Here is a 19072-nt window from a genome sequence, read left to right on the forward strand (position 1 = left end):
TCTATCACAGCTCTAATTTTGGTTTGTGAAACAGTCAAAGGCCCATGTTCCATCCAAGGACTAACTTGAGAATAAGAAGATATCCCCACCGCCACTGATCAGACACTCCAAAAACTGAAAGGACATGAACATTTTTATACTACATATATTTACTTCCTCCAGTCTCAGTACTGGCATATTCCTCCTCTACTACCTTTAACAGAGAGCCTGTGGACTTCCTTACATTGTTATTTCATTACTGCTACCAAGACGAAAATGGTTCTGGCTGGTAGGCATTTATGCAATGCCAATTAAACAATGCAAGCATCGTTCTCCATCAGATATTCCCTTACCATAAAACCAAAACTCCTCACAGTAATCCAAATCAGAGTGGCCTCCTTAGAGAGCAATTTGTTCAAGGAAAGAAGCAAGTGCCAGGAGTGGAAAATCCTGTTTTAAGACAGGAGTTTCCTCTGCCTCAAGACACCTAGAAACTGTCAGCTGATGTGTCCCATGTAGTCTTTTTCTGGTTGAATATCTCAAATACCTAAATACAGGGTAAAAGGGAACATGAATTCCCCCAGGAAGGAAAGCAAAGCCAAGACAATCTCCTGAACAAAGATTTATTATGACTGATAAAACATGATCAGTGCAAAGGCACTGGACACTATGGAGCACGACAGGTAGGTGAAGCCCAGTTACTCTCAAGATCTAAGTCTTGTTTGTCCATTTATTTGGACCTGGGCCAAAATTACTCAACATTTTCACATGCTTCAACTGCAAAATGAGCTAGGTAATTCTCCTCACTCCCTACAATGCTTATACAAACAACAGATATACGGGCCCAGACTCACACCAGACCAGCAGGTGTGCTTCTCTGCTGAAAGCAGTTAGTTTAAATTCCCAGCTTAGGAAGGACAAGCTGTGGTCTTGGCACAGAAAAATTAAACCATGTGATATTAATTTTAACAAGAAAAGATCAAAATGTGTGGATTAAAAAAGAAAAGGGGAAAAGAGGATAATGCCTAACTCTTCGGGGGGGGGGGGGGGGGGTGTAAACTGTTAAGTTCTGTTCTGCCTCACCTGTTTAGGAGTGAAAAGGATACTGATATCAAAATGAAAAAAAAACCCAAACCACGACTTAGTAACCTCTATATTTGCAAATGCGCTTTGAAAATGTAACCTGACTGTCATAAGGGGTCAGTGGTTTTGTTCACTTAAAAAGTTATTTATGCACAATTCTGTAAGAACAATTAGATGGGCTAGAAATGTAATAAACTGAAAGGAGTACAAGACAATGAATGTAGTTTTTGACCTTTACTGTGTAGCCTCTTAATAGCAAACTACACCATTTTTTCCATGCTCTTTGTCAATGCCACTGAGATGACAACTAGGGTGGGATTTTAATACTTGGGAAAGGAAGTATTTATTACTTCATATTTAGGAAACACTACTTCATTACTTTGGAAAGCTGCCATTATTTTGGCATTAATGCTCACAAATGAAACAAATAGGGAGCACTTGCACCTCTTGGAGTATTGTTAAGTTTGTGGTTGATATTTTAGAGGAATTTTTAGATATTTAACTTGAGATACCTTAAAGAAACTGATATACATTTATTGGATGCCTAGCATATTAGGCAGCTCAAATGAGAACAGTCCAAAATTCACTAGTCATTTCTAATATCACAGCCAGCATTCCCTGCATACCTCATGAGGCAAATAGTGTAATCATAATTTTTCTGAATTACAAGACAGATGGATTACATGACTATTGCTTTGCCACATTCGAGAACAGAACTCAGAATTACGCTAGTTCTTGGCCTTCATCTAACATTTAGACCATGCTCCTTTTACAATTTCATTGAGGTAGCTATGCAAATATTCATAATATTGTCTAGCGCCTGTAAAAGACTCAGCTGAGAACAGTTAATGCTTGTAAGCAAGCAAGCGTTATTTAACTGAATTCACATCTTGCAGGATGTGGCCACACTGAATTCTTAAACTACATGGGCAAAGTTCTACCTAGAAATTGCACAATCTTAAGACTCCACCCCTACTCCTGCCTGCATGTGTTCTTGCTTTTAATCTGTATCTCACAATAAAAACAAGATTGCTCAACAAGGTGTTGATACTAGAACCTGGTATCTCATGTTATCACCCGTGCTTCAAGACTCATGTACGGAAAAATGGAAAGAAGAGATATAAAGGGAGATTCCTCATAGATACCACGTAGTAATACTTTGTGGCATTCATTTTTGAAAGCCAGATAAGGAAGTCCTGACAACAGGGTTTACAGGACTTAGTGGCTAGTCAAGACTAAAATTTGTACCTCTGCTTTTGTGAGCTGTTCTCGCAGCTTCTCCACTTCTTCACGGAGCTCCCGAATAATGCGAGCGTTAGGGTCTTCGTTCACCACGGCGTGATTAACGATGTTCTTGGCCCTGTCTGCATACCTCAGTGTTGAAAGGGTCTCATCATAGTTGTCTGCCGCTGGGCTTACTGTTGCTACCATGGCAGTCTTGCTGTTACCTCCAAGGCTATCCTGGAAAGTGGTAGAGGTTATAAAATTAAAACAGAAGGTTTCTCTCATTTTACCCAGTCAATGAACTTAGGCAGCAAATAATAACCTAGGGTTGGGAGTAGATGGGGGCAACTGATAACAGAAACATTTTTGTCAGAGCTCCACAGTTTAAAATTAATATTTTAAGCTTTGTAAATCAAGAAAAGTTGTTATTTTCAGTCTTGTTTGGGTTATGGTTTTTTTAAGCACATTTAGGAAATGTCATTCTTGGCCTTCAGAATTAGTTTTAGTTTTAACAGGAATGAAAATAGTCCATTTTTAGGGCTTTATGGTGCCTAGTAAGGACTTCAGAGGTTTACTTTATGTTTTCTGCTTAGGTTTATAAACCAGAAATATAAGCACTTCAGCATTAAACTTCTCAGATACTATTGAACAAGCTCAGGAAAGACCATGATGAATTCAGAATATCTTATTTTAAAGACTGGAAGCGAGACGTCTCCAATAAGTACTTAATTTAAATTGCTTAAAGATCTCTTCATAAACAATATAGTTAACTTTATTCTTATAAACATTTCAGAATGGGGCCCTTCCCTTCCCCCCACACTTACACAGCTCACAAATCTAAATCGAGTTATGTAAGACATTACCCTTTCGGAATTCAGTTGACAGAGAAGGGTGTGAAACTACATTCCTGCAAGGCAGTGTATCAGGGGAGTGGAGGAAGGAAGGAAGAAAGCAAGCGTTCAATCTTTTTATTGATTGCAAAATTGTGGTTTACAATTTTGGCCAGACTATAAAATAAAATATTCTAGTTTAAATTTTGCAGCTAATCTTTTTTTTGTTTGGTTGGAGTTTTTTGGGTTTTTACTCAATATCCTTTTCTGAGACAAACCATGCCATTAACTTCCATCTTCAATAACCCATGAAATCTAGGTCAGGCATTGCCATTAGAACAATCTGACTACATTAGCTGCTTGTCTAACCATTTCACTTACAAAGCACACACGTAACTTTCCCTAGCAATCATTAAAACACCCCTTTAAGTATTTCCTTAAGACTCTCTTTTTTGCTGCATGATGCCTAAAATAGTTTGACAGCAGTCTGGCTGCTTCAGTGGTCAGACAAGCACTGACCACACAGACTGATGTTGCTTCACTGCTGCACTGGTAGCACTCTGCTGTCTCTGGTCATGCAAAAGGGCTGCTAGCTCTTTGGGTAGAGAATATAATTTCATTTGTATAGTGTTCAGCACAGTGAGGTACAGCAGCATTGTTAGCACTTGCAGGTAAGAGTATTTATAGAGAAGTCAATTGAAAAGAGCAGCCTCCTGACCGATACCAGCGTGGTTTTTTTCTCATCTGAGGAGCAGCCAATGTTTACTCCAATAAATACATGGCTTGGGAGGATCCACTCTGTAACAGAAATATTTTTCCAAAGCGTCTACTGAAAACTTTAAAATGACTAACAAGAGCACATGACTCATTCGATAGGATTTCTGGCTCTACAGAAGCCAGGACTTTCTTCAATGCATCAACGGTTTTCAAAAATTAGGAACACAACCCCTGTTCTGCATAAAAAGATTAAGTTTATCAGGGAGCTGGCCAGGTACTTCGCTTCCAAATCAACCCTTAACAGTTTGCACTTTGGGAACCTCCTTCACTGCACTAATTAGCTCCAAAATAGGATTAATTCATTATTTGAATTGCAACTCTGCTGTATAGGCAGCTGAGAACGCTGTTACAGTGATACACCGTAATTCACAAAACACCCATTATATGTTGGGTAAAGTTGCTCTTGTATTGTAGCTATTCAAGCCCAATGCCAGACTGTCCGAAAAAGTTTTATGTATAAAACTGTTGTGCTGATTTCACTGGTTTCTTTAATGTTAAGCAAGAAAGGTAGGCGAATAGTAAGCCAGCCTCTCATTAGTGAAGACAGCATGTGCAAATTACCCTGGAAAGGCTGGGTTTGCATGTGGTAGAGACACGCAGAGTGGAAATAAATAACTTAAGTTATTTCTAAGACTAAACTGGCCCGGTCTTCTCTAGCACCAAGATTATTGTGAAAACAACTTAAAATTTAGAGATCAGAAATTGTATTTTTAACAGCAGTCGTCAGTAAAACATGCAGGGCTTCTGATCAAAATGGGAAAACAAGACGTTTGTGCCAGTACAATTTGACAAAACCAAGAAGTTAAAGCACTGACAACTTATTTTGCTTCCTACACATAACCTGACGCCAGTCTTCAAGCCTCCTCTTGCAATAACATTTTTCACCTGGTACTTTGTCTAAAGATCCTCAGTAAAATTAAACAAAAAGTGTTAGATCTCAATGTCTCCTGAACTCTACTAGTTTCTCAGATTTGTGGAGAGACCCTATATGACACATATTCCTAGTGTTAGAACACAGTTACTCCACTTCGGCATCATAATTCAAAGTTGAAAGCTAGAGAGAAAGATAGTCCACCATCTCATGGCTTCTACAAACAGGCCTCTTTAAGCCAATAAATCCTTCCTTTGATCTTTAATTAAAAAAATGTTTAAATTTTCCCCTTTCAAAATAAAGCTTCTCTTCAATGAGCTTGTTTGTAAAAAATCCAAAAGCCCCAAACCTTTTGTTTGCACTTAATATAGCTGGATGTTAAAGACACAAAGAAGGTTTGCTTGAAAGAAGGCAGAACAAAAGTGCACTTCTATTTATGAGCTAAAGCAAGTGCTGTGTATGGCCATCGTCATCATAGCTACAATGCATCAGACAGGTGCTAAACAGGAATTTCAGTCTGCTTGCTGGATTTGTTTAGAAATGGAACAGCATAACTAATTCTAACAACAACGCTAGAAATTCGTTAGGAAAGTTTCCACTCTGCTTGCTCAGACTATTACAGCCACATCAGGAACCCGAGCACACATGCCACTGGAGCAAACTGAAGCAAGCTGCACGTTGGTTTTGTTCCCATCTTTACGGAGAACCAAAAAGCACTTGTTTAATTAAAAACTCAGTGTAAATATAGAGAGGCAAAAAATATATTTAAACACTAAGAAAGTCTTAGGGCAAGGAACACTGTGAAATGAGGATTTATTTTACTGTAGAAAAGCATAGACACTATTTCTATTATGCCATTCTGATTTTTATGTAGCCCTCGTGACTGTACTATTTGATGTCCAGTATCTGTGATGTTTACATCAGGGAGAAGAGATAAATCGTTTCACAGTAGTCATGCTAAAAGGTTCATTAAAAGACAGCACTGAGAAAAATGAAGGGTTGTGGTGTCGAGGGGTTACATGAGTAGAGATTTTATTTTACTCAAGCATTGAAGTCAACTTTGTTTTCAAATCTCCTTAAGGAAAACATCTTTTTAAATCTCCACACCTCTGTATAACCTGCAAATATCTTTTTCTTCCCATGTGCGCAGTTAAATCATAGGGACATCAAATTCAAACAATATCTAAAAGCATTGCTAAGACTGGGTGGGGAAGCAAAGCAGAGTATTCAAGACAACAAAATCTAGCCAGAGCACCTACAAAAGTAAGAGGACAAAAAAAAATGCTGGTGGTGTCAAAAATCAGTCTCTTCCCAGATTATACCTTTCTACTAACAAATATCTTAGCTGCTCCTTGATAACAATAGAAGAGAGCACAAGGGAAAAAAGGAAACTTGGTAAGTTAGTATTTCTATGAGACATGGTTATGAAACATCCTGCCAATCAAATGATGAAAAAGAAAAATTTAACAAAATGACAGGTTACAAAAATGAAAGTGAAGTCATCTACATCTGACACCTAATTCAATAATCCTTCAAAATCCAACTCAACCAAGACCACTCAAGCTGTACCAGCCAAGATAAGATAAAGACAGACAAGCCACCTTTACCAGCAGGCAAGCTTTTTACAGGCAGAAGTAGCTATGCTTGTGTTTGCCACTCATTCAGAAAATGGGAGAAATCCAGATCACAACTATACCTAAAATCAAACTTGCACTCCCAAGATTTTTTGTCATCAGGCTACCACACTTCATGACCACTGTATCTACGAAGTGGGAAGAACAACAAAAACAAAAGCTTACCTTTTAATTTGACAAACATAAAACTCGTATTTAACGATTTTTTTCATTTAGACCCTACAGATCTTCATCCAAGTGCCATCATGATACACTTTTTTTTCCCCCAAAATAATACCAAATAGAGTCCTATACAGTACAGAAAATTATTTAACTGCTCATTTCACATGAATATGATATATAATGACTTCTGACCTGTTCCTCAGAGTGTAACTGGTATAATGCTCTGCAATTATACTCTGCTGACAAAAGTAGACTATATTAACAAATAGACAATTAGGAAAAGGTAATAGTTTTAATCAAAATCTTCACAGCTAACCATACCAGTATGTAAAATTCAGTTGCATGTGGCAATAGGCCAAATTAAATTAGCCCCAATGTTGTATGTGAAGCTGTATGTAAAATGACCCATAAAAGATAATGTGCTTTTTTTTTTTATTATTATTTTTTTAAAGTTCCTTATTCTTTAGGCCATTACAGGTCAGCAGAAGACAGGGAACATATTTAATTTGTAGGGGTACTAATGGCTTATATCCAGCTAATTTTCCAAAGACAATTATGGTTAACATCAAAACCAGAAAACGAGACAAAAGAACAGCGCTTTATGTCATTGAATGGGATTCTTCTCCCCTTTTCCTCCTTTTTATTTCTCTTTAAAAAAACAAGATCAGAGTACTTACTTTAAGTAACCAAGTCAGCACAGAATCACGATAAGGAACAAATTTGTTCTTGTTCTTGCCAGCAGCCTGGTCTGCCAGGGCAGAAATAACCAGCCCAAGAGTTGTGAGGGATCTGCACAGAGAACACAAGCAGCCATTAACAAGCATAAATATTCATCAGACAAATGCATATTTAGACAGTGACTTTCTCTCCAAAAATGAACTCCGAGGAAAAAGTTCCTAGTACAGTTTTGATCACTTTTCTCACAAAAGCTCTACTTCTTGTTTTCAGTATATGTTTTCAGCCGTAATAATCATGTCTTCACAATGCAACTATGTGGTAGTTGCAAAAACAGAAGTACAGAATTAAAAATGCCAATCATTTTAAATAGGCAGGGATCTCATTCAACCACTTAAGAGTATTGTATGTCAGAAAGAGTAGTAGAGGGAAGGGAAGAAGAAAACTACAAGAGCTTATATTGACTTTATCCTATTTTACAAGTATGCTTTATTTAGCAGTCATGATTGTACTGATGAAAAAAGCAAAAGAAATAATCACAGAGTCTTACTTGTTAATGTTGCTTCCTTCTTTCAGCCTGTCTCCTGCAGCACCAGTCTTAGTTGCCCTTTCACTACCCGCTAAGTCCACCAAACTCAGCTTGCCCACCTTCTCACCTGATGTCTGCAGAAGGAACCAGAGAACAGCTACTGTTAGTTCACTCAAATTAAGTTACATAGTTTGACGTATTTTCTAACAAGAATCAAGCTTCATTTCTTGGTGTAGAATCCCTGCAGCTGTTTCAAAACCTTTGAAAATCATTGGACTTGAACAGTATCCTGTGTTAACTCACTAGCTGCTGCTTCAGAAACAATAGGAGGATTTGAAGTGAAGACAGATACACTAATATCTTCAAGACATCTCAGAAATCTCCAGAGGAGAGGGTACACAGGGCACATTAGAAAAATGTTAAACCAAGAAAAATGCAGAGGTAGTAAAGGCCAAGGAGTCAGAAAGACATGGTGTTTACAATCCCATCTTGAAAAGTCTCCTAGAAATCTCAGATTTTATACCAGGTTTCTTCTGTTTTTCAGAGACTAAAAATGAACATGATAAGAAGCACGTTATAATTTACAAAAATTATTACAGTTGCAAATTATCCTATATCCTTAACAGCCTCCTAGAAAGCAATCCAAGCTATGCAAGTATTCAAACCCATAACACAGATTTTGTTACAAATCCTTTTATCTCATTTGACCCGAAATGACATTCTGAAACACTCCATGAATTTCATATGTTAATTTGAAGTTGAAGAGCTAATTGTCTTTGAGAACAGTTTGCTCACATCATGCTTTTCTGCAGCATCTACAACTTTAGCATCTCAGTATCACAGTTGCAAAGTACTACATTCCCCTAAATGAACAGGATAATTAGAATCAATATGCTTTCAAAAATGTTACTCTAAGCCTCTCAAAATATAGTGTGATCATCAGGCCATACTGAAACTTGTCATTTCCAGGACTGAAAGGACCAGCAGATGGGAAAACAGAGAAATCTGTTCCAGAAACTCACATAGTGGTTGCTGGAAGATGCAGAAAAGACAGACAAGCAGAACTGCCACCTTGCATCCACAGGCTGACCATGACTCCACAAAAATATGGATGATAAGAATGCAGTACAGCCACAGCAAAAACAGAATGACAAACTATGGCAAATGAAAAAGTTTAGTATAGTACGACTGCTGATTTGAAGTGCAAAGGGGAAAAAAACCCCAACAAATAAAGAATAAGGAAAATTGTTTGTATAAGAAGATTGGTGAATATTGAGAAATAAGGAGGAAAAAAATCCAAATGCTTACTCTGCTTTACATTGTATTCAATGTTTAGGCACATGCATGCCTTAGATTCACTCCGTGGACACTCAAAATTGCTCCAAAGTTTTGAAGACAATGAAGAATTGCCCAAGTACAGAATCTATCAACAAAGTTTAAACAGTTTGGGTACAGATCTATTTCAATTTTACTTTATCACCATTTTCTGTGGGGGATTAAATAATATTAGCATAAATGTATTTAACATCCTTCCTCCAAGGAACATTTACGTAGAAGGAAAGGTAAAGAAAAATACTTTCACATTTAAATGTCTTTTAGATATTTAATATATATAAAGTCATACAATGCAATGAGTAAGTGTTTCTCTTTATAAAGTTGATAACTTATACATATTTGCATGAAATAAACCCTTGAAGGAGATTACCAGATGTATACTTAGGTGTTCTTTTATTTTTCATCTACACGTTATACCTTTAGTTTCTGCTCCAAGTCTGTACTACACATTGTTGCTTAAAAAGAAGTGTTTTTTTAGTTTACATTCTAGGATTAGGAGATCCTTCCTGCACTCTCCAGCAGGTCTGCTGCAACTTGGGGCCTGCATTTTTGCTTTCCATTTCAAAAAACACATTTCTACTTACAAACCTATTAAAACTGATTTCCCTACATTGGGGCATAAGCGCATGAGCATTACGAGGACTTAGCCAGACAAAGCCATAGCTAACTTGATTCAGTGCTAGCAGTGCACAAGGGCAGGAGACTGTAGCAAACGACGCAGCTCCAACCAAGATTTCTATGAGTCTATGAAATACATTAAAGCAAGAGACACACATCCAAGCTTAACATTGCGACCTTGTAACTTGTTTTACTTACCCCTGACTGCACATCATAGAGTGTGTGGGTGAGGATAATCTTGAAGACTGCATGGGACCGACTGCTCTCCTCATTCATGTTGGTTGCAGCCACTGTTCGAGATTTGTTGCCCTCAGACATCAAGGACTCAATGTCCTAGATACAATTTTCACATCCGTAAGCATATCTGCATTAGCATTCTTTTCAATTATCTACTGAAACAATCTCATTTTGGTAAAATACATCAAGTATTTTCCCCACTAAGTTTCCTACCGTTTATTCACATAAAGTGTGAGAAAAAATACTGTGATCTCCCCTTTAACAACTATAAATTACACAATGTTGTGACATGCATATTCATCCATCACCTCTACCTAGATATTAAATTACCAATACAAAAATGCACCTGGCTGCACATAGCAATACTCAAAAGCAAATAAAAAAGTGAGGAAACAGCAATTCATGTTTGAACACTGTAACATTTTAGCCTCAGTTGTCAAACACATGTTCTTGAAATCTGTAATACTGACATAAGGCTCAATGTTTTATAAAACAGAACTACCCTAAACATGTCATTATATTCCTCCTACATGTAAGAGCTTATAAAGTCCTCTGGTAGGTTAAGTTTTGATACTTGAGAAATATACAGCTTGCCTGCTTCAGAGTTTTACAGCAATCCTGTAAAATAGTTAAAACTTTAGAGTCTTGGGCTTAACTTTTATTTAAGCATCTCTAGCTGGATGGTGCTAAAAAAACCAAAAAAACAATCAAACAAAAGACCACCACAGACCACTTTGACTCTGTATGCTCTATTACACAAAGCTGCCGGGCAACATGTAAAGGAAAAGCATGCAACGTGTCTTGTCTTAACAGAAACCACCAAAGGGAGGTAGATGAATAGCTGGACAGACTGCAATAGGAAGGACTGCACCATTTTCATCTTTTGCTTAAGATGACAGAATTCCATCCCATATTTACTCATTTCTCCCACAGTACATTGATGCTTCTTAAAAATTAGGGCATTTTGTAAATGCATATATAAACATTGTCTATCTAGCAAGCAAGCTTCATGTAATGTTCTTAAGTATTTGCCTTGTAAACAACCACTAGTTTATAATTCCAGTGTGCCTGTGTGCTACTGGTAAGTGAAATTACTAGGCAGTAGCATGACAGCCAAAACGTGGTACCGAAAGCCCATCTCTGCTAAATCCTGGTTCTGTAATTAATCATGGAACACTTCCTCATGGATACAGCATACACTCATCTTAAGTTTGGGAGGAAAGCTGTTTCATTAAACAGGTTAATTACTTCCAGAATTACTCAATAGTACAGGATGTAGATGAGTTTCTGCTCTTAACTCTGTTCTCCCCTCTGATCACAATACAACAATCCTACAGCTCTCTTGCTCTAAAATCCATGTTACTGCCATGGCAGTTAGGAGTAGCTTAATAATTTTGATCTGCTTAAGGGACCCTAGCGTTTAGGATGTCAATACAAGCCTTTCATGAAATTGATCCTTACCTTGTAGCTAGCAACAGCTAGTTTGGATAGGCCATCTACGTAAGGACCATAAACACTGTGTTCTCTAACTTTTAATGACTGACGGCTTCTGGTTGGAAAAAAAAAGTTATTTATAAGCACATGACTGACTTAAGACAACATTTACAGAAAGTCAGTTTCTCACTGACAGATCTCAAACATGATGGTCTTACAAATACCACAATAAAGCACAGAACAAGGACTATAATGCAAACAAAAAAGCCTTAGGTCTACAAGTAAAATGTTGACATAGACATTTTTGTCACTTCATAAAAGCTAGCATTAGGGTGAGCTTACTCCAAGCTTTTAGTCTTACTACTTTATTTTGATTTAAAATGAAAGGATACTGAGGTCAGGAAGAAGCGAAAGCCATCCTACACAAATGCCTTAGATGGGATCCATTAAGGCAAACTGGTTATGGAAAGGAAGAGTGTATGACAAGACATCACAGTGCTGTTGACACACAAATTACTTACCCTTTTGGGTCAAGAAGATCTCTGACTTTCTCATTGTATATCTCCATGTAGGATACTTCCACTTTGAAACACTGCTCTTCATTTTCTTCTTTTTGTGCTCTTTCAAAGAGTCCACTGCAAAGTCTAGGGATTAATCCAGGCTGGTCGGCAGTACCCATCATTGTGTATGATTTTCCAGATCCTGTGTGAGTGAATCTATGATTAGTGTACATGGAACAAAGTTTCTTGCTGTGCGGAACACAGAAAAGGAAATAAGAGAGAAGAGGTAAAAAGAAAAGTTTGCATTTCAGTGAAAGACATTTGTGCAGTTTTCTACTTTAAAGTAACCAAAACACCATTTAGCTAAAGACTATTTAATTAAAAGGAAAAGTAAAACAAGAAATTTAGTTCAAACTGACAGAAGACTTCTTCAGGTAGATATAGTCTTACTGCAGATAACAACCCAGTAACACCTACATATGTGCCACAATGAGAAAAATCAGTTGCACAAGCATACGCATTTTAGCACATTACATTTAAAATTACGATTAAAGATATTTCTAACTGCAGAAGCAGAAAATATGAGTGATGCACTGAACTCAAGGACGATCATGGTCATTCCAAAGATTATAATCTACGGTGTGAGAAATAAGGGTAGCCAGCAGCAACAGACAAAATCCTATTTCTCATCCTGTTCACCTCATATCTAATGTTACAAAAGAGAAAAACATTTCTTATCTACATTAAAAGGCATTTCTCCTGAAACAATGTCACAATAGCCATGAAAAGACTCTTCAGTCAGAATGTAACACCATTTGCGTCAACAATATTTTTTGCTTACATCCGGAAGGGACTTACCAGTTTGCCCATAGGCAAAGATGCAAGCATTATAGCCTTCAAAGGCATTCTGAAGAATATTCTCTCCAAGGCACTTGAAAACAACATCTTGACCTAAGAAGTAAAACACACAAGCTAACATTGTAACAAAGCAAGAGATATTTTTTGCTTGATTTGGATTCTTCAATAATTATGTAAAAGCAGTTAGTGTCTTCCTGCTGTTGTTGCCTGAATAGCATCCAGTATTTCCTCCCTCTACAGGAGCAAGACCATCAGCCAGTAGATGTGCACCAGATTTATACTACTGTAAAAATCAGAAGCTGTGATTATCATGCATATACCTGTATGTGCTTAAAACAACATCCTATCAATGTTAATATTCAGAAGTTTTATCAGCAGAAAATCTACTACCAACTGCAGAATTTAATCCACTGGTGAATGACACCACCTCAAAACATACTCACCTGTACATTTTAACAACTGACGGCTGATTTTAATCTAGGGCAATGAGTAGAGCACTAGATAATTTTACTGTATATGTGTAAGATATTAAATAATACCATGAGGAGATTTTTGCAGAGAAGGAATCGCAACAACATGGGAGATATTATAGCACAAGATAGATATGCATTAGAAAAATATAGGGTATATCACTTATTTTGCAATTGAATTAAATCTGCAGGAACAGTTTTTTGGCTTCTTTTCCAAGCAAAGGAAGAAATTCTTAATATATTTGGGTACTATCTACTTAAACAAAACCTGTATTTTCAGATTTTCTTTTACAAGCAGAGGAACTAAAGTCTGAACAAGACATGGGAGAATTTTACGGACTGAAAAGTCCTCTCAAATATGTTAATGTTCCCGAAAGCTTTCCTTTCTCTCACCGATTGAAGTCCGTATCTCTACATCCAAGTCCACTCCGAATTTTACGCATGCAAAATTCCCCATCAAAATTACTAATAGCTGTGCCTAGCCAAGGACAGCAGAATGGTTTTGGATCAAACACTTCCAATGTATAACAGACCATAATATAAGCGACATAGGCGCCTCCATTAGTTTGAGAAACAAAAAATTTACCTTCGTATGTAATTTGTATGGCTGAAAGTGTCACATTTTTCTCTGTTCCTCACTGAATTACTATTCATTAGTTATTTGTTACAAAAATTAAAATCTAGAAACATACGCATCTTTTATTTTCCTTGCTTTTTTTTTAAATAAACGTAAAACAAGCTTAACCGATCCCAATTTTAAAAGATAACAAGTACGAAAGGAACAGATGACAAGAGGGTTAAGTCCAAATATATTTCATATTTTACCATAACTATTTGCCAAAATGTGTCATAATAATACATAGAAAACTTTAAATTAAATACATTACACATTCTCACCAGACCACATGAATTCACATACCCCTATATTAAATTAGGCTTTTTTTGATACTCCATTATTAAGGTCTAATATAATGTCAAACTCCCATCAGCACTGTGAAACATGAAATTACATATAGCAATGTTCCTCAAATCCTGAAAAGAAACAGATCTGATGCTTTTAAAATTATGTACTTGGAACAGTATTTTAAATACAGATGTAAATACGAGTAACCCATTATTGTGATGGATTTCTCTATTTCCTAGACTGCAAACAGGTAGCAATGCCTATTGCTATTATCATCTTTAGAGAAGAGAAACAGGAATAATCAAAGATTTTCCTTTTTCTTTTGACAACAAGTAGTCATATACGGGAAGGCACTTCGTGCCATATGGTCTGTGCTCTGTAGCAAACACTGTATTTTAATTAGATCATTCGCACTTGGAAACAACAAGTACAAAGCTACAGTAAATATTACCTGCATATTTTTCTTTAACAGATTCATCCATAGACCAAAAGCAGTGATCGTAAGCAAACACCTGTAGGAAAATAACCAGGAGAACACCTTATAAAAACTGTTGCCAAATCAAACACGTTACCCAAATTTTGACAGCGCTGTATTATGGCGAGTAACATCACACTCCTCGGGGCCATTCTGAACATAATACACATTCCTACAGAATTACTTAATTTCTATCAGTTTGAAGCCTAAACAAACACCGCCTCTTCCTATATGCAAGCCTGTTCCTTGCTTTTATTTCTTCCTTTCTACTGTGTGAATCCTATTCCATGCTCTCCAAAAGTTCTCCATGTGGCAACCGAATGGATGTCCAGCAGCTCTCCTTATGTTCCTTTAAACCCATCCTTGCAATTCATTTTTCACAAGACTTTCTGTTTTGCAAACTGACAGATGTCCCCTAGCTGCTTCTGCCTACCATCTCCCCGTGTCTCTTGTCTGCATAAATTAAAGACATGCCTTAGGGTAGGAACCTCTTTCTGCACAAGAGGAATATGTATTTATACACTGCTGACAAACAGAAGCAGTCATCACAAAAGTCTAATACTTGTAAAGAACAATACAGAGCAAATTAGTTTTATCATGAGAAGAGTAGCGCTATAATCTTTTTAAATAGAAAAGTTTCAATTTTGTGGTAAATCCATTTCAAAGTTCACAGGCACCTTTCACCATGAAAGCTGACCTCAAATAAGACAGTGCATATTTTGGGACAGATGTTTGCAAAAATAACTCCCCTGGGTATGTATTTGCAAGAAGAAAAAAACCAAAATCAGGGTGATGTCTGACCTACATTCACACAGGCAAAATTTACTCTGTAAGATATAGGAAAAGGGAAGAGCAATGTGTTGCTCTTTGGCTGTTTATTTCTCCTCTAAGCTTAACGAAGGCTGCTCTTTCCCCTTTAGATGTTCTGCATTGCTATGTAGCTGACATTTGCATTATTTCAGATCATGTTGGCAGAGCAAGCGCACCACGTCAGCATCCCACACCCACCTTCTGAATCCTCATTCCATTATTTCTGAAAATTTCCTTTTATCTGTTAACATATTTTCATGTTGCATTTTAGTGAAGTAGCAATAAAGCAAATCTTCAAGTATTTAAACTAAAATAATGAGAAAAATTATGCGAGAGTTGAAAACCCATACTACCAACACATTCAAACTTACTACCTACATTTATGAAAATGCTTAATATAGCAAAGTCCTTGAAATTTAAATAATGTATTTACAAAAATACATTGCTTTTTTTTTTTCCCCCATACTACATTAATGTCCTAGCATCAAGACATAAAAGTGGTTATTTTACATCCTCTAATTGAGGAAACAGCTTGTTTATTTAAAATTAAGGTTTTGGTTCTTTGAATTTAATATACAAATGAACTTATTATAACATCCCACGCCTTCAGAGCATTTAATAAAACATCATTAGCTATATGACCACATCAATAAAGCTGAATCCTAATATGCTAGGATAGACAGATATCTGCATACCAAATACAGAGGCACGGGATCATAAGCCATAACAACAAAATGAGTTTGCTGTAACTCAGATACCAGAAAATGCTTTTAAAAGCCCCCAAATAACAAGTAGTCTTCCATTCAGTCTGTAATGCTGAGTATGTATGTTCTCATTTGTTCCTGTGACTCATTTTTTGGCACAGGCTGTATACAGTGCTCTTCTGCAGCAAGGAGATGCTTCGAGTTTCTTACTCAACAGCTGATCAACTACAGAGCTGTTTTTTTAAATGCTTTTAATATTTGGATAACCCAAGACTGAATAAGTGATATAGCAATTTTTCACACACTGATTTAACATGCAATAAAAGCCCTTACCTTTGGTTGGGTCCTACTGTTGCCCGCAGCATCAGGAGCAAAAGGGATTTGGTATAGGGTTGGGGTATGAAAAAGAAAGACAAAAGAAAACCAAAGACTGTTAGTTGTAGTGATTTTAGCTTAATTACTCTATCAATTAATACCTCATCATTGGAACACTGTATTTAAAAAGTTTGTTTCTCTCCTCACATCTCCCCTTGCTTACAGATCCCAAGTAATTTTATAAACCAATGCTTATCTCTTTTCAAGAGTAAGATTTGAGATGCTGCTCTAAATAAGTTGATTTTAAATTCAAAGCCACTGATTTTCCTCATGCAGCCACCATCTCTTCCCCATTCTCTCCCAGTTGTTTTTTTTCTTGTGACACCTCTCTCACTCTCTCTCGTTTTGTGGGTGTCACTGTCTCTTAAAAACAAAGTACCCAAGCAATGTAAAAATTTCCAAAACCACTTGATCAGCAACTTCAAGAGAGTTATTCAAGAGAAAATTTCAGAATCCAACCCTTGGACTTGCCCAACTCAGCTCTCTCACGGTTGCTGGGGCAGCAGAGCAAACATTTGTTTCCCTGCAAGAATGAGCAGAGAACAGCAATTCCTTCAATCTGTTATGTGTGTAATTTGAAAGTTTGTTTGGGTTTTTTTGAGTTAGTGTGTTTCTTTTTTTTAAACAACAAAATTACTGGAGTGACCTTTAAAATGACAGCACAGCATCAGTCAATGCCCCGACAGCAGGTTATGCAGTCTTCCCACATACAGAAGACTGGAGAAATGCAGCAAACACACAAGAATGAAGAACCGATATTCTCCTTGTCCTGTACCTTCCAAATGAGATTAGGAAGCTCTTGACATCAGTAACAAGTAAAGTCTTGTGACAAGCATCACTGATTTCTTTTGAACAGAGCAGGAGAAAGACACGGGAGCCATACAAGATTACTCTCAGAGTTCTTGCTGCTCATATGGCTTGAGAAGCGAGTTTAAAAATAGTAATTTCTCAGCATTGTCTCTCAAAAATAATTATTTATTAAGCAAGTCCATCATGTCTTTTTACTTAGGCTTGGATGTAATATGCATATCTGTTTGACATAACAGGAACAAAGGTGACTTTGGAGTGAGTCGGCATGACCTGCTACGCAGGATGATTATTTAAGTCAAGGCTACCCCATGACAGCCATGTCGCAGGGTCATTCAAGTAAGCAGTAACAACATGACCGCTTTTCCCCCTGCCATCTGGCTAAGTTTGAATAAAAGCTCTCCCAAGGTCCTTAGCAGCATGCTTGGCGCAGATTCTCAACTGTCGCTGTTGCTGCTAGGTGGGTTGTAGATATGGAGGCTTATTGAGGGAATCTCCTTCACCAGGGCTTTGATCCGGACACAGGAGACACCAGAGAGCCTGTCTGGATTACTCCAAGAGAGACACAAGAGAATTTTGTTGGCTTTCTGTGCTCTGAAATGCTAGTGGAGCGTTTTGCTGAAGGACTTCACTGGAAACTGCTAAGTGGCTTTTAGGGGTGCTCCTGCTTACACGGCAGGCTTACTCCTGTTCCTGCAGGAAGATCATTCTTCTTGTAAAACAAAGAGAAAAGCAAGCCTAGATTCTGAGTTTGAGTTTAGCACTCAGAGGTAACGCTGCTCTTAATTCAGCAAGCAGTTATGCTCACATGCCCCAGCCCAGTCCCAAGGCAGGATTATATTGTGACAATGCAGTTGATCTTTCCAGCCCTCGATACAGGACGTCTTATTGAGTATTTGGATTAAAGCAGCAATAAGGATATAATCTCAGAAGTACTGTCACATATACAATTTTAAGAGGATGGATTATGCTAGGCTATGTAAATCATCAAGCTTAGTTCAGACTAAAGGTCTTAAATTTTCTAAAGAGCTGCACAAAGACATAAGCCCATGTCTTGCAGCCTCACTTAATCCAAACATGAGCAAATGGAAGCCCTATATCTAAGAAACCCAGCATACAGCATTTAGGATACAGCACAGCTACCTAGACCTACTTTGGACCAAGAGGAGAATAAATCAGACAAATGTTTCCCTAAGGAAAGCATTAAGGGTGCATACTGTATTACGCAGCATTGTGCTGTGCACGTATGAACCCATTAATACTGCAGCTACGTGCTGCTATACCTGGGCCCAGAAACCCAGGGAAAGATTTTCAGCCTGATTCAAAATCCCATGGGAAATTAATAGATATGGGGATACAGCACCCACAGCAGCCTACATAGCTACAAGCACACACTGGAAGTGCTGGGTGTTTAGAAGAGGCTCCATGCCCAAGTATGGTGCATTGCTACAGTCCATCTCAGAGGTGATAAAAGGTAAATACTAAGCAACAGCATCACCTCTAGAGCAGGGTAGTATCTTCTACAAAACATGCTGGATGACAGCAACGTATGCAAAGAACATTTCCTGTGGTAAAGGCTGGATCCTAATGCTGACAACTTGTAATCATAAAGAATTTTAAAGAATCACAAGTGGTTCTAAAGCAGAAAAGATCATGTACAGTTGTGTCACCTCCAAACTGCTCACACCGAAACCCATGTCCAAACCTGTGTCTGCAAGGTAGAGAGTGAAAAGGAGCACACAGCGAAATGATCACTGCAGGACTCTTAAAGCACCCATCCA

General features: G+C 37.5%; 1 protein-coding gene across 4 annotated transcripts in view; it reads right to left on the reverse strand.

Moving 5' to 3' along the window:
- The window catches only part of KIF13B (kinesin family member 13B), a 128932-nt gene that overhangs the window by 60937 nt on the left and 48923 nt on the right, over positions 1 to 19072 (reverse strand). For 3 of the 4 annotated variants that reach the window (XM_075048926.1, XM_075048925.1, XM_075048924.1), the window contains exons 3-11: positions 16443 to 16458; positions 14572 to 14632; positions 12747 to 12839; positions 11910 to 12090; positions 11416 to 11503; positions 9916 to 10050; positions 7786 to 7898; positions 7238 to 7349; positions 2311 to 2523 (exon numbers count right to left, since the gene is read on the reverse strand). In XM_075048926.1, the coding sequence (XP_074905027.1) occupies positions 2311 to 2523; positions 7238 to 7349; positions 7786 to 7898; positions 9916 to 10050; positions 11416 to 11503; positions 11910 to 12090; positions 12747 to 12839; positions 14572 to 14632; positions 16443 to 16458 (1012 nt within the window). Of the gene's footprint in view, positions 1 to 2310; positions 2524 to 7237; positions 7350 to 7785; positions 7899 to 9915; positions 10051 to 11415; positions 11504 to 11909; positions 12091 to 12746; positions 12840 to 14571; positions 14633 to 16442; positions 16459 to 19072 lie in introns of those variants that run through there. The other variant, XM_075048927.1, reaches the window with a different exon arrangement.

The sequence above is a fragment of the Buteo buteo genome, chromosome 17, assembly GCF_964188355.1.
Source record: "Buteo buteo chromosome 17, bButBut1.hap1.1, whole genome shotgun sequence".
Taxonomy (NCBI): Eukaryota; Metazoa; Chordata; class Aves; order Accipitriformes; family Accipitridae; genus Buteo; species Buteo buteo.